This window comes from Fragaria vesca, linkage group LG7 (assembly GCF_000184155.1).
Source record: "Fragaria vesca subsp. vesca linkage group LG7, FraVesHawaii_1.0, whole genome shotgun sequence".
In the NCBI taxonomy this organism is placed as follows: Eukaryota; Viridiplantae; Streptophyta; class Magnoliopsida; order Rosales; family Rosaceae; genus Fragaria; species Fragaria vesca.
Genome location: NC_020497.1, coordinates 15,273,443 through 15,289,200, shown reverse-complemented (window position 1 = coordinate 15,289,200; position 15,758 = coordinate 15,273,443). Strand labels below are relative to the sequence as shown.

At 38.4% G+C, this 15,758-nt stretch overlaps 1 protein-coding gene across 1 annotated transcript; it reads right to left on the bottom strand.

Moving 5' to 3' along the window:
- Window positions 1–1,365: 1,365 nt before the first annotated feature.
- On the bottom strand, window positions 1,366–6,746 carry LOC101298544 (patatin group D-2-like). The gene is made up of 3 exons (XM_004307344.1): window positions 5,354–6,746; window positions 3,797–4,097; window positions 1,366–2,172 (listed from the first exon to the last, which is right to left on the bottom strand). Exons 1-2 carry the CDS (start codon window positions 6,455–6,457, stop codon window positions 3,828–3,830), a joined length of 1,374 nt encoding a protein of 457 aa, XP_004307392.1. The 5' UTR covers window positions 6,458–6,746; the 3' UTR covers window positions 1,366–2,172; window positions 3,797–3,827.
- Window positions 6,747–15,758: the final 9,012 nt, after the last annotated feature.

Below are 15,758 nucleotides of genomic sequence, written 5' to 3'. Positions count from 1 at the left end.
AGATGGTGAGCAACCAATACAAAATGAATTTGACACAACGATTAATTGTTGTCCAAGCTTCGATATTTCATGTTACTTTACCGTAGTTGATCTCGAATTAACCTAAAAGTCTAAAACTTGAGTTTACGTATCACAAGTGTGTTAAGGAATTGAAACAAAGATTAGCTAGTAGACAATCCAATTCAATATTGTTCGTCACAGTAAAAGCATGGCCTGGAAAAGGATTGAATGATTAAGTGAGCGAGTGTTCACTTTACATTTCATTAGTGCATAGTTTAAGGCGGAAAGGATCTTAGTAAGATAGGATTATGTAGCCTAATAGGGGGAATATGCACTGTAACATTACCCAAATTGCAAAAAGGGAATGAGCTACCAACCTCATAATGTGACTATGATGTGATGATTGTGATCACAACAATATGTATAGTAATTAACTAGGTGAAAACTTTCGTGGGTCATCGCTAAATGCCTGTTAATAGGAGTGGGAATGTTACACATCAAAAGGTCTCGGGGAGACATGCATAAGTATCATTTTCAAATAAAGCTAAATAGTCACATTTCGGGTTCCTTGATGATGATAGAAATGGGAGAAAACTAATTACCCTTTGCTATCAACTTTTCACTTTTTCTCATTGTTTGTTTTGTGCCTATTCAATCAACCAACCGGCCTCTGTCGCATGGTCTTGAAGATGAGTTGAACCCTACATACAAATAGTTCTCAATTAAAAGTTATGTTTTTAGGTTCCAAAACTAGTAAATGTTCTTTATAATGTTGAATGATAATTGTCGATTTAGTCATAGAAAAAGAGAGTACGCGATGTAGAATCAAGAAGAATGATTGATATTGATAATTCACAGTTTGACGAGGTTGCTATCTTCTAGAATATTGAGACAATTGTGGTTTTAGATTTTTCGGGTGGCTAATGCCCAAAGTTTGACTTGAAGTGTAACTCCAAGACTGTTATTAGTAGGATTTGGTCACAAGTCACTAGTGAGTAAAAGAGTAGTAGCGATTTCGGGTTGCATATGAGAGTGGAGAGCATCAATGTTCTTGAAAATGGTCATATTGGCAGTGATCATCACTACGGGAGTAACCAGAGTGTGGTGGTGGTGAACATTTTGGCTATCCGTAGAATCACTTTAGCAGTAGTAACAAAAGAGTAGTGCATGTTGATTGTTATGTGCAGCAGATGCGGTGACCCTTCTACATGAAGATATAGTAGTAGGCTTTACTTGCACAACTGCACAAGTTATATCATCAAAAGATGGGAAAAGCCTCATCATGCTCAAAGGTTCAAACCCACTAATCATTTTCTATAATACTCAACAAGGGGGCAAAGGAGAAGCTTTAATCGCGTGAAAGCCAACTCAAGAAAGGTAAAGAAAAACACATACCAGAATCAAATCAAAGTTCCATCATGTATATGCAACTCCCACCACCACTTTCTTAAAACTAAAAACATGTACAAAAAGAGGAAGTTTTCTTTCTTCATTCATCAAACTTACAAACTGAGGAGGACCCCAAAACCAATATTATACAGTTCATGCCAATAAAAAGGAGAGAAAAAAAAATAAAGAAAATTTCTCCCTCTGATAAGGTTCCAACAACTAGTAGCCATGAAGACCCACAGAGGAGATATTGGTCAGTTGCTTGAAGAGATACTCACCCTGAAAAACTATTGTCCACTACAATCTACTATAATCAAAATGAGAAAATATTTATAGGGGAAAGAGACCAAATGCCAAAGACAGAAACAAATAGCTTTGGACAATTTTTTGTTCTGGGTTCCCTACCACCACCACCCACTCTCAAGTTTCTTGAGACTAAGCTAGGATGAAATGACAGAAATTGGAAAAGCATTTGGAAAAGTTGTAATTAAAAAAAAAAGTGTAATACCCTAAACCCTCAATTTGAAATGCAATAGATTCACACCTGAATATTTGGATTCTTGTTTGATTTGACCTTAAAAGCTTTTACTCTCTCAGTCTCTCTCACTCTATCTCTCTCATGCTTTTTCTCCACATTTGTTCCTAGCCATTGTTGAAAGGTGGAGTGCAGACCCACAATGTATGGTCCATTGGCGGGCAAAAAATCCCCACAAAGATTTACATGCTTTTCTTTCCTCTCGTCTCCATCTTTTTTCTTCTTCATTTGTAACAAGCCTCTATGATCTGCAAAAACATAATTCACTGTTATATTTCAAGCTATACAAGTATGTAAGAATTTGTATACACTATAAATGTAAGAATTTGTAATCTATATACTTGGTTAAAATCAGAAATCCATAGTACTGTCCTGTTCAAAGTATTGAGCTACCATGTCCTTTTCAGCACACTAGACCTTTCATGTAAATAACTAGCAGCTTTAACTTTGGCTTTTTTCACTGCTTACCCCATTGTCTGTTTAAAGTGAGCTGGGAAGTCTTACTGACACATAATTGCTAGTCCCTTTGTCTACCAACTACATTTTTACTCTTATCTATTGGAATGCAGTCCAGCACCATCTAAGCTGCATTCATGTATTTGACTTCATTTTAAAAAAAAAAATTAAAAAAATCATACCATTGATTAGAGCACAAGACTTCTTGTATTGAATATCTCCATTCTAATATCTACAGTTCACCTAACATATCTGCATGGCCCAAGACTCCAGGTGATCACCACATTAAGATAAACAATTCCACTAGGGCTCTATTTTAAGCAAACAAAAATGGTCATTTCCATTAAAAAAAAGTTTATGCACTTGGCTAGTTTAGAAATGCAGGAACCAAAATGCATTGTGTGTACAACTACTGGGTCTGGGTGATATAACTTTGATGATTCGACGGAATATCAGCAACCTAAAGAAGAAGAGCATTTTAGTTCCAGAAAGTTACTTAAGATTTGGTATTCACCCAAAGAGGCATTTGTGCTTTTGTAGGCCAAAGGCTAAAACTCCATAGGAGGTGTAAAGAAATGAACTTTGCCCCAGACATTCAAACTAAGCATCATAGTGAACTCAAGGTGAACCCCTTTTCCGGACTACTGAAATGGCTTTAGGAAGGACCACAATGATTTGTTTCTCTTCCAAATGACCACGTTACCCTTCTTTGCCTAGTCATTTTCTCATTCAAATATCTATACCCCAATATGTCCTCAGAATCTATCAAGAACCAGTGTCGGTAGGCCGACAGCATATGTGACTATGTTACTTTTTTTTTTTTTGCTACACTTGAAACAAGAACAAACTTAATTTTTTTTTTTGGGGTCTGGAAGCAAGAACAAACTGGTAGCGGTAGGTATAAAGAGGGAAGAAAATGACAGAACCAGCCCACGGAGAAACAGTAGAATGAGAATAGTGACTACGTGTCATCGGATATACTTTTTGATCAATAATCTTTACTCTTTTTCTGAAGGAGAAAAGTATTGCACACAAACAGTTGTACGCACATCATACTAACATAGCATAGCATACCAACAAATGTTATGTAAGTTTTCCACCAACACAATCTCAATTATTGGTTTGTTGCATCAAGATGGCAATGCTACAATAAATTACAGGGGTAGCTATCCCTTACCAAAACTTGTTGTTTAGAATATAGTTTTCTGACAAGTAATTGTAGCGTATTCAACCTAATCTTAAAGATACAAAAATGATGCACGAGTTGTTTAGTAATATGGTTCAAATTAAGATCTACATGAGTTTCACAACGTGCAATATTGTACTAAATGTGACAAGAAAATTTCAACCAATATTGTACTAAATGTACTGTCTGAACACTTGTAAGAGGATGTGTTAATGGAAGAAAGAATGTACCTTTTGGTTATCAATTGGTGGTAGCTTCAGACTAAGTGGCTTTAGGAGCAGCTTGCTTGAAGGCAACAGTGGGAGCTATTCTGCAACTCCTCCTCTGATGTTCCAGCACAAGTTCTCCGGCGAACCAGTCAAGCTTCTCGAAATTGCTCTGCTCTGCGATCCTCTTGCCGCCAAATAGAACCGATTCAACATTCTTCTGCTTCAGCATGTCCTCAGCTAATCCCACCAGCATCTTGACATTGCTAGGACTCGGGTCTGTATCTACATTTGGACCACACCTCCCCAAGCTTGTCGCATTCGCCTAAACATGATTGCCAAAATAAACTTCAATTAGACATGAAGCATACATTTGCTTGAAACTAATCTTCAAATTGTTAATTGATGCAGAACCAAGACATGCACACATACTTAAGATCCGTCACTTCCATGGTTGGTGTAGATTAAGACATTCCATATAATACACAAGAATTAACAGCAAGCATGGATTGGACTCATTAAGTTAAATCAAAGCAATGCACACATTTGGAGAATGTTCCAATATGTGTTGCTGCTACATAGAAAATGAACCTAATAGTTAAAATCATGGGTGGCAGCTCCAACTGAGGACCACCTCTTTAATAAAACAATACCACAAAAATGAAAACAGAATATGACAAAAAGGGTCTGGGTCACTCATCAGTGATAGTAACTGTATCCAAAGAACCCCTCCAAAGAGGTGGAAAATATATTAGAATAGTACCCACTTTCCCCAACATCTTTTTTTCTGCACATATTAACCAAAGATTCAAGAAGGAGAGACTTGCACTTCAACAAAGAAAATCAGAGACCCAAGAGGTGGGTGCCTGACAGTAGTAAATAATATGAAGCACATTGACCACAATTCTCATGCTTAAATGCCAGAAAATAGGGTCAGAGATTCAGAAAATTCTGACCCAGAAAAACGAAAACCTTCAAGAGCATTGAAGCCAAACAGAGGAAAAAAAAATCATAAAATCAGGAAGGTAGCTAATGCAGTGGGACCAAAATTGCAAAACCAAGCAAAAAAAAAAAACATCAATACTCAATAGCCCCAAGACCCCTAATTTACTGAGAAAACGATTTCTGAGACAACCCGTCAACTTTAGCCTAGACCGTAGTTGGACACCAAGTCTTAATCAGTTCACCTACGCCGGACCAACCAGAAATAAAAAAAAAAACCATTCTTTGGTCCCGGAAAATTTAACCGGTAAACCAAAAATGAGCTACGAAAAAAAAGAAAAAAAGAAAAGAAAAAGAAAACAGATTTGACAAAGGTCCCCCCGTTTTGTTTCAGCTGGCCTCTGCCTCCAACTCTGGCAATGCCCTCCATACGAGGTCACCAAGGTTGCGTTACGAAGCGCCAGCATTTAATTGCATGGAACCCGAAACCCCGGCGCACGTATACGTGTGTATCTACACATTTTCCTCGCAAGCCTCGAGAAAACCAACACGAAACTACGACTTGAGCGCAACCGCACCACATATCGACATATCGTTTCGAAAAATGTAGCATAGTGTAGGGTTTAGGAGTATAGTTACCTGAATGCGGACGTAGTTGGAGCTGCCGGACTGAGCAAAGGCCATGGCGACGGACTGGTCAACGAGGTCAGCGGAGCCGTCGCCGGAGATGCGGGCCATGGGGCGGGCCCACTCCTTGGCCTTCCACCTCTTGACCTGCTCGTACTCGTGGCTCGCTTCTAGAAACTGCCCACTCCCGATGGAAAGGACCAAAAGGTCCTCGACGCCTCGCACGAACGGGAACTCCTGCTTGTTGTGCAGCACGTGCGTGATGGCCGCCGCCGTCGGGTTGCTCATGGCCAGCCCGCCATCCACGGCCAGGCACCGCGTCTGGTTGTTCACCGACCGCATTTGCACCGGCTCGAACAGCCCCGGCTCGGCTGACGTGGCGCGGCAGACCTCCCAGAGGCGGAAGTCGTAGCTCTCCGTCTCCAGCGCGTCGGCTCGGGAAAACAAAAACGGCGCCGTGCTGGAGAGGTCGTAGCAGGGAATCAAAACCGGCTTCAACGTGTCCCTCAGGGTCAAGCTCCGGTCATTATCCTTAAACGCCTCTCTCATCGTCTTCTCCAGCCCGGCGGTGGCAGCGGCGGTCGAGCCGGAAGCTGAACCGGACCCGCCGCGAATGAACCACCGCAGGAACCCGCCGGAGGAGCCAGCGCGGCCGTTGTAGAATCTCTTCCCCTGATCAACGAGGAACCGCCACGTGTCGTCGGCCTTGAATATCGGCCGGCTGTTGTCCCTGGTGGCAAAGAGCATGGCGGTGAAAATGCCGCCGACGCCGGCGCCGGCGGAGACGTCGAAGTAGTCGGCGATTCTGGCGTCGGGGTTGCCCGATTTCAGCTTGAGCGCGTTCTCGAGATAGGCCAGGGCTTTCCCGGAGAGAATCCCGCGCATGCCGCCGCCGTCGATGCTGAGTATGCAGATTTTGCCTCTCTGGTTCTTGATCACGGAGTCCGGCTGCGCCTCGGGTTTTGTTTCCGCCGGCGGAGAGATCTGCTTCGGCACCCATAGCTTCTGATCATCATAACCAAATAAAAACTTGCTCTCCAGAATCGAGAATATCTCGTAGCTCAGCTTATCCGTGTCTATGCTCGGTTCTTGCATTTCCGACCCGGTCAAGTCCATGATAAATCCCACCAAATATAAAAACTCTTTGGTTTTTGCTTCAATTAGATTGAGCAACGAAACTCATGCTAATCTCTCATACAGTCACACTACTCGTGTATATATAAGCTTTTTCTCTTTTCTGTTTGCGAGGAAGAGGAAACGAAATTCCCCTCTGGTTCCGGGTGTAACAGAGCACGCCAAAGCTAATCAGAGCAACGCACAACGAAGCATGAGAAAGCTTTAACAGACTAAATAACCAGAACCCAAGAAAAGCAAATGAAAATAGAGAGGAGGAAGAAGAAGAAGCAGGCAAAGGACACAGACTATTGCAGAGGAGGGTATGTCTGTGTTTTATATACCTTTTATTTTTTAAATATCCCCAACATTTCCGCAAAACGACGTCGTCCTGAGTTTTAACCTTGGTTGATTCTGTTTCACTGTTTCCAACGGGTGTCACCGACGGCCGAGGCCGTTGGTTTCCGCCTCAAAGATCCGACGGCTAGGAATCGCAGGTCTCTGTTTTCCCGTGATCAACGGTCAGTTGGGGACCAGGGAGAAAAAGAATTACCGTTTTTGGCGCCCCCGTTTGTCGCTAACGCGTGGGCCCCGGCGCCACATCCGTCGGTGAAAGAATGGAGACGCACTACTGCTGCTTACTCTGTTGTTTTCCCTTCTAGTGGTTTTGTTGTTGACGAAAATGCCCCTAATTGGACTAGATACGGCTAAAAAGATTGTCTGACGTGTGCTGTGGGTCCCTTTCGTTGTCGGAGACACGGTAAAATATATAATTTTTCCAACAGTAAAAGAGGGGGAGGGGGTTAGTGGATTGTGGATGACATTGGGTAACCTAGTAAAAAGAAGACAAGATGGGGGAGTTGACTGATGGATCACTTGGACCAATGACCTCTTTTGTATATTTTACCCTGTTTCTTGCAGTAATTTTTAAAAGCTTTAGGGAGAAATATTTCCGGTAAAAGTTAATTGAGTTGTTCGGTAAATAGTGGAACAAAACTTGGAATATGAAGTAATGGGACTACCACATTTGTGAATGGATAGCAGTTACACGAACTTTGAACTAGGGGATGACATCTTTGTTGGTTTCAACTTACAAGATAGTGTAACGAGTGAGCCGCTGAGTTGTCATTGAATCTCATTCAAGTATGTTTAGATAGCTTATATCTCTGTAGTGAATAAACTCAGTAATGAAATTAACATTTTAAAAATAAACAATTAACAAAACAACAAACGAGTTAACAATTATAGTTGAAGTCTTTGAGTGTGCATGGATTTAGGGATTGCTGATGATACGTAATTCAGTAACATCCAACAATGTACCTGATGAAAATGTATATGATGTTCAAGATCTCATGATGTTCAATCAAATGATTCATCTGACAAATCAATATATCTAAATCAAGAATTAGTTTTAACCAAACTTAATTTACTTTCGAGTTATTAAATTGTTGACAGTCACTTATAACCTGTTAACTTGTTATTTGAAATGACCGACACTAAGAATATAATAAGTTCAAACTTGCTGGCATCATAGGAAATAATTGGCGTTTGGGCTCAAATAAAAAAGTTATTGATACATACCAAAATTAATATCTTGCACCCGAACATCATGATCATGAGCTACATGGAGCTAGTCATTCTTAAAGAGACTCAATTTTAGTTAAGACCTACATTGTAGAGGTGGGTATGGAGGCTATGGTAGCTACGATTATAACTTGCACATAAAAGAAGTAGGAAGTCCCATTTCCTAGCGCTAGCTATACGTTTCTGAATTGGCCTAACCTTCGATAGACTTCCAAGTTTCAACGACATATATAGAGCTCGATAACAAATCAAACTAGCTAATAAACAAATTAAGGCCGGGTTTACTACATTTCTAATACATATTTGACTTTGTTTCCATTTCAACCAAAGAAGGCCAAATGGGTGAGATCGCAAGGTTTTAGTCTTTTAGATGTCTTCGATGCATGTAAACGAACCAATTAGGCAACTTTGCATCAAAGAATAGTCTTTTGTTCTAACGTATGGCAGCATTAAACAAAGCTCCTTAAACAAAAACTTAAGATCATGAAAAACATTAGCATACGAACACCTAGTTTAATTTATGGTTCTTTTGTTGGTTTAATTGTCTCCTTCTTTACGTGTATTGAGAGTTTTGTTTTGATAAGTTGGAAGGAGGACGTTCTTATGGTTTTGTTTTGTAATTTAGTTTTTGCTACCCAAAAAGAGTTTAAATAAAAATTATGGTTTTAGAGATTCAAGAACGCTATGATACCCTGTTTCCATAATAACAAGAACGACATATCCCCAGTATACCTAATTAGCTGGTGATCGGAACATTTCCAAAAAAAAAATTAGCTGGTGGTCGGAAGAGAACAAGAACTAATAACGATTTTGGAGATTGCATTCCTTGGTTCTGGCTTTCAATTTGCTCCATTGTCATCCCTTTTCCATATAAATACTTTGTACAATTGTACCTTAACCATTTCATCAATGACATATATATGATCAAGAAGTGTTTGGACATAGATGAACCCGTGTGCAGAAAGTGAAGGTTTTAACCAAAACTAAGTACATTCTTTTTCATAGATGATGGACGACCTAGCCCTGTCCGCTCCTAACCTTGTCAACTCTAATGAGTAGTGCGGGCTAACGGTCTATTTGTGTTGCTCGATTAAGTCCAGGCTCTGTGATGGGATCAAGTCTTCTTTATGAAGTTGTTGTTCCAGAAAAATGAAAAACATCTTAGATTAGTACAAAGTGTTAATATAGGCTTGCGTGGTTAGGCACTATATACCATATTATGTGTCCCCAGAAAGTGATCGAGTTGACTCTTGATTAATTTCATCTTCTTTCATTATCTAGCAAGCTTGATCGATATCATTTCGTTTCATGATTATGCATACGCGTGGTGGTTAATTAGGGAGTTTCTATTCCCACAATTGTTTAGATAAGAGACCAAGAGAGGGAAGGGCAAATGTACCACTAATTCATAGCTAAACATCGTTTTAGTGTTCCACTATTTTCTTATGTTGATTACTAGCTACTTAGTGCTTGTAGACTAATCCCATCATGTCATTCATGAAGTTCTTAGTGGTGGATCTTAGTTTTTCTAGACAGGGAAGATGTCTCTGCGCATGACTTAGAGAGCAACATAAACTAGCTTATCCTAAAAACCATGGCATGACCTAAAAAAATTGGCCGGAGCTGAAGAACAAACGATTAGTTTTGTGAGACACGATATGAAACTAGTGTGTTTAGTCCACATTGTAACGATCTTTAGTAAGAAGCATTTTGATTGGTATGACTAACTCCATTTTGGGACTTCGAACACGCTATTTCTTCTACCCAGGAAGCTACCCAACTTTTGAGTCAGGCATTGAATTTGTTCCAATTCGAAACAATGTTCAATCGATCTTGGCCGGTTGTCTCAAGGCGAACTATCGGCTCTAGTACCAGTTGGTGGTGCTCACATCCTTAAATTATTTTATTGATATTATCTTCACTTAACTACTTGAGTGGCTATATGGATGCGAGTCGACTTAATTAATTATCATCCTAAATAGTCATCTAAATACAATTTCATAAATAGATAATAAACTTTTCATGATAGGAAATGATTATTCTTTAAGAAACAATTGTGTTTTTAGTGTTTAATCTGCATTAGATTAACACGAAGGATTTTAATTACATGCAGCAACGCAGGCAATCTTTCCATGCATGTCACCTCAAAAACGAAAGGGCATGTTTAGAACCCATGCATATATGCACCATATATAAAAATCGAGCTTCTTTGTTCTTTCATTTGTGTGCTGTAACCCTAAGAATTTTTGAATGCCAATGGATATATATAGTTGCCTCATTCACAGAGTGTACACTATCTGGGTGCTAGTGTGGAGAGCATAAATGTCGTCTTGGCCTCTAGTGAGAGCAGAGCTGCTAGCTGTGAAGACATGGATATATTGAGGGCAGAATTTATTCCAAGCAGACAAGAAACCAAGCTGTAACAGAACCTCGCTCTCTCAACGCAGCTAGCTATAACTCCCTTTCTTCTCCATTCTGTGGTTTTTATAAGCTATCAGCCTCATGTTGATTGTCACAGCCTTATTCCCATAACGCTGTCCGAGTCCTCCAGTCATTTTCGTATTTATCTCTATCCCCATATTCCCATTCCCCCTATTCACTTCACCCATGTATATCTATCTATCCCATCCCATCTGATTTTGCTATGTAAGGCTTAAACATTCGCAGCCATATATACACAATGATATATATGCTGGTATAGCTGAGCACAAATCTTGGATCTATGCCTGAAGCTCCTGCTCAAGTGGAACCTAGATAGATCGATATAACATGCTCTTTTGTCTCATAACAAATGAAAATGGCATTTTCTGGGAGATAAATCATCATGACCGGCCAGGCAACAAGTTACAAAGGCTAGCTAGCTGTAGTCCTATGTAATTTACCTTAAATCCCAATACCCTCTCTGTGAGGTCTCGATGTATATAGCCTTGTACATACCCTATTTCCTTCTATATATATATGGCTGCTGGTTTATCCATTGCTGACATGACTAATTTTAAACTTAGCACAGCAAAGTAAGAATGTGAAGAGTTCTTCTATCATCTAACATTCTAAGAATCAAGTTTCATTTTCATGTTCTTAATCAACTATCCTTGATCAAATCTTTGTGTTTTGTTTCCATTGTGTAGATGTCTATGCCTTACCCTATTTGTATTTATGTTTCTACATTTCTTCATCCCTTAGCAGCTTGGCTAATTAATAACGTTCAGAACAAGTGAAAGGCCTGTTTATACTTCATAGTATGTAATATACAGTGATGAGTAACCCTGCAGAAGATGACATATAGCTTTGAACCTCCTGCGCCCACGCTTTTAACAGACTTGATGACAACAACAAAGAATGAACTCTGATGTAAACAATTATTAACTTGGAGAAGTTTCTTATTTGGTTAATTTCCGTTCTTCTAGCACCTTTGTATGAAGAGGGTAACCAAATTGTTGATGCCTAGGCCAATTTTGATTTTTTGATCGATTTATACTTTCCGAAGTCATTTCTACAGATTTAAACTTTTCAAAGTCTGTAGATAGATTTATATATACTTTCCGAAGTCATTTCTACAGATTTAAACTTTTCAAAGTCTGTAGATAGATGAAAATTCTTATATGCACGACGTGTATTTACACGAGGCAATCTTAACCGTTCATAACAATTCATATGTTTGATCACCATGCATGTTTCTATATTATTTCCTCTAATCCTGACCATCTATATATGCATATGAAGATACACGCCGTGTACTGAAAATGTAGATAGAGTTATTTCCATCTCAACAAAAATTAATTTCTACAAAAGATATATGTTACCTCATATTAGTTGTCACTCTTGATCCGAGTAGCAAACCAATTTAGGCCATTATTTTTCTTCCAGGTTTCACTTCGATCATTCTGTATCGATCACCTTACTTTGTTGAGAAGGTTCATGTAGCTTTCTAATGAGTTCTACATAATTTTGATTGACCACTGTGCAACAAAGTCCATCTACCTGTTGAATGTATTGAAAGTGGAATACTTCCGTTCTTATATATTGAATGTATTGGTAAACAAGTTTCTTTTAGGGGGAAAACACCAACGTTTCAAAAGACGCTACAAAAATGACATTGATGAAGCTATTCGGTTGGCAAGGAAAATGTCTAGTTATCTTGCATGTTTACATTGCCTAGGATCTATGTGCATCAGCAAACATGAATGAAGCAAAATATTGTGACTGAAGCATGCAGCTCTCAAGGGAAACCATTGGCATGAGGATGGGGCATAGTGCATACCTAGCTAATAAAATGTTTTTAAGGCATCTCTACATTAGATTTCCCTTTACACCTTTAAATTCCTGATTGATTGTCAATTCACTTATATGAATTGACCAATCTTTCTTTTCTGGTATGGTAGTTTTTGGTGCTGCTGCTCTTAATGTTCCATGACAAATATTTCCAGGTCAAATTTTAAACAAACTTGCCTCAGCTAGAACTTCAAGACATGGTGGTGGCAACAAAGTTTTGATTGATCAGAACTTTCAGTAGTTATATTGGAGGAACATTGAAGGTATGGCTGTGGTATGTAAGAATAGTTGTATCCGAAGGATATGCGGGTGTTGTGGTCTCCCAGATCCGAGGATACATGGTTGATGTGGTCTCATTCCAGGCTTACTGTTTACTGTTGATATGTTACTTGTACACTTTACATTACTTGTATGAATATCAAAGTTGTTGTGTAAGACATTAGTTCAGTTTGAACTAATCTAGTTTAAGTTGACTTTAGAGGTATGAGATTGTGTAAGTGTGTGACAGCTACTTATGGGCTGTATACAGTTGCTGGTCTCCTCTTCTGCAGCAGCATAGTGGCTGTTGCTGGTCTCCTAAAGCAGCATGGTGTTTTTGGTCTTAGGGCCACAGCTGTGCTGCCTTGTTATTTTAGGTTAATCTTGTGTGTGTAAGAGATGCATGGGTGATGAAGTGTGTTTCTCACTCAACTTCTTCTATATATAGTTTAGATTTGTAACCTTATTACTTACCAAGAAGAAATATCAGAAAAGCTTCCGCAAGATATGTGTTTGGATTTTTCCACAAGTTATAAGATTAAAGATCAACCAAAGTCATCAAGATCTTGAAGGAGGGTATGCCATGGAATTCTCTCTGAGAATTCTTCAATGTGTCTAGGTGCATATATGCGTACTTGCCTTTATATATATTTATGATGTATCAGTGCTTTCAGATAAGCACTAGTGTTTGGAAAACTATCTTGACTCAAATCCAAAGCTTAAAAAGGCCCCAGGTTACTAAGAAGTGGTAAGTCCATTTAGAAATCTCTTTACTCGATTCACCAAAAATGTTTGTTTTGCTCATATTTCCCCTATTTGCTTTTGCAAACAGGTCAAAGTTTCTCACTATATATGGTGGTTGCTTTTTGCTTAATCAGACTCTCACTTCAAGATACTACTCAACATGGAGGTAACCAAAACTCACAACTTCATCTGTTGTACTTTTGTGGTTTGATCTTGGTATCGTGAAGATTCATGAAGCTGCTTGTGTTTCATGAAGATTCTCTATCTTCTTACTTTAGATTCTTACTTACATATCTTGATCCAAATAACTTCATCTTTCTAGACCTAAAACATTTGGGGATTTTGATCGAGATTATTGAAATTGTTAGTAAATTTTGGTTTCTAAGCTTTTTCTTTCTGTTTGAAGTAGTATGCTACAGTCATTTTACAAGATTCATAGTTCTTGTTCAAGCTCTCTGAATGCAAGCTTCTTTTTGGAATGGTTATGCTACACATGGGGTGAAAGTTGGTAAAAGTACGTTGACTATGTATCAAATACCCATTGGAGTTCTTCAATGGTGAATTTTGAGTGTTAGATTGTGTAGCCTACCATCATGAATAACAATATCGACTTGATCAATCTATTATCCAATTTTGCAAGTTTATTTCAATTTGTTTAGATGACACCAACTATGTCAATTGAAAGTTTTTGCAAGAGACAATGTTAAAAGGTTGTGGCCTAATGAAGTATATTAATAGACTCATTCCCTTGTCTTTCACAATATATGATCACATTCGAAAATGAGCTAATGGGATTGGAGATATCAATTTCAATCACTTCCTTCTAGGATATTATTTTATGGATGGAATTGGGCACGGGCGGAGCCACGCTGAGGCATACTACTTCACGTGTCCCAAGAACTTATAGGTAATTGCGTGTTTACCATTATATATGTCTGATCTAGTATAGTGGAATGCTCTTTGATAATCAAAGTGGAGGTCCCAAGTTTGAAGCATCCAAAGAGCACTTGTATGTTTTATTTCTGCTTTTGTTTCTCATAATTTTGTGAAGTTTATATAATATTTACTTTGAAAATTAACAATATTTTTGTTTTACCCTTGATTATTTTTCAAAACCTTTTATAAATTTCAATCTTGAATAAATCTTGAGCATTTTTTTTTTCTTTCACGAATGTGGCTTTTGTGGTTTTTTTTTTTAAAGCTTTCTGAGACTTTAAAATGATTGGGTAGACTATTGAAATGGTGGAACCGCATGCTAAGTGGAATATGTGTGAGACACATGTGCACTAGAAACTAAATAAGCTATGTCCAACACACATATGGCACTCATCAGTCCTAGATCGTACAACATATACCTTATGAAAAATATTTCAAGGTGGGGAACTATTCTTGGGGTTTCGCTACTTAGCGAACTTTCATCATGACAGGAAAGAGTTTTCTTTCACCGGTTTGACTTTTGCCTTTATGATTTGAGCTATGAAACATATCACAATCCTCAAAACCAAAATTGTTGAAAGGGAGAAGCTTACTATGTTTCCTTTGATTTGGGGATGGACACATTTAACAAAATATTGTGTTAACTTTTGTAGTCCTATAAGCTCTACTCAATTTCATGATATTTTCTGTGAATCGGATGAGGGGGAAATTGATTTTGAGTCTCATGAAAAAGTCTATAAAACATTTATTAATGTTGGGTAATTGAGAAAAGATAAGAGTGTTGTTTCTTCTATTATGTTGGTTTGCTTTCACATGATAATATATCACAAACTGGAAAAGGCAAATCGTCAATGTGGGTTAGATCGGTTCCCAAAGTTTACATATATGATCCAACCCTCAATCTTTACATATACCAATAAGCTAGAAACCTTTTGCCCTGATTCAAAAACAACATATGAGAGTGAAAAGAAGTTCATCACCTGAATTGAACGAGAAGATATACATCGACGCCTCTCCTTCACCTATACCGACCCATCATAGTCTATTCATCTCTTCAAGATGTCCTTAAGCACTCGATCCATAATGATTGTTGGCCAGATTTCATGTAAACCCTAATCACCAAAAGGGATTTGGTTTTTGTGTGTTGAAATGAAGGAGAGACAGTGGCTTGAGGCTTCAGCACGTCAGCCAAAGATGACGCCCCAACTGGGAAGAAACGAGTTATAATAAAAAAAATGAAGGAAACGAAAGAGGAATGAGGCTGAAAGATAAACAGTGAATGATGATGAAAGAGGAAAGAAAATTAGTTTTATAGTATTTACAATGACGTCGTCGAGAGATATAAGAAAATGGATGGAGTGAACACTCCGAAATGAATGTTTTTTATTTTTTATTTTCAAACTTAATCCTCGGATATGATTTTTGTTCCAAAAGTTTGTTTCAAACATTTGTGTAAAAGTTTGTTTCAAACATTTGTGTAAAAGTTTGTTTCAAACTTTTGTGTAAAATT

Excerpts from the sequence above, each read along its gene's own strand:
- LOC101298544 (XM_004307344.1), bottom strand. The coding sequence starts at position 6,457 with ATGGACTTGACCGGGTCGGAAATGCAAGAACCGAGCATAGACACGGAT. Across the intron at positions 4,098-5,353 it reads CCAACTACGTCCGCATTCAG|GCGAATGCGACAAGCTTGGG; the intron begins GTAACTATACTC and ends AATCATGTTTAG.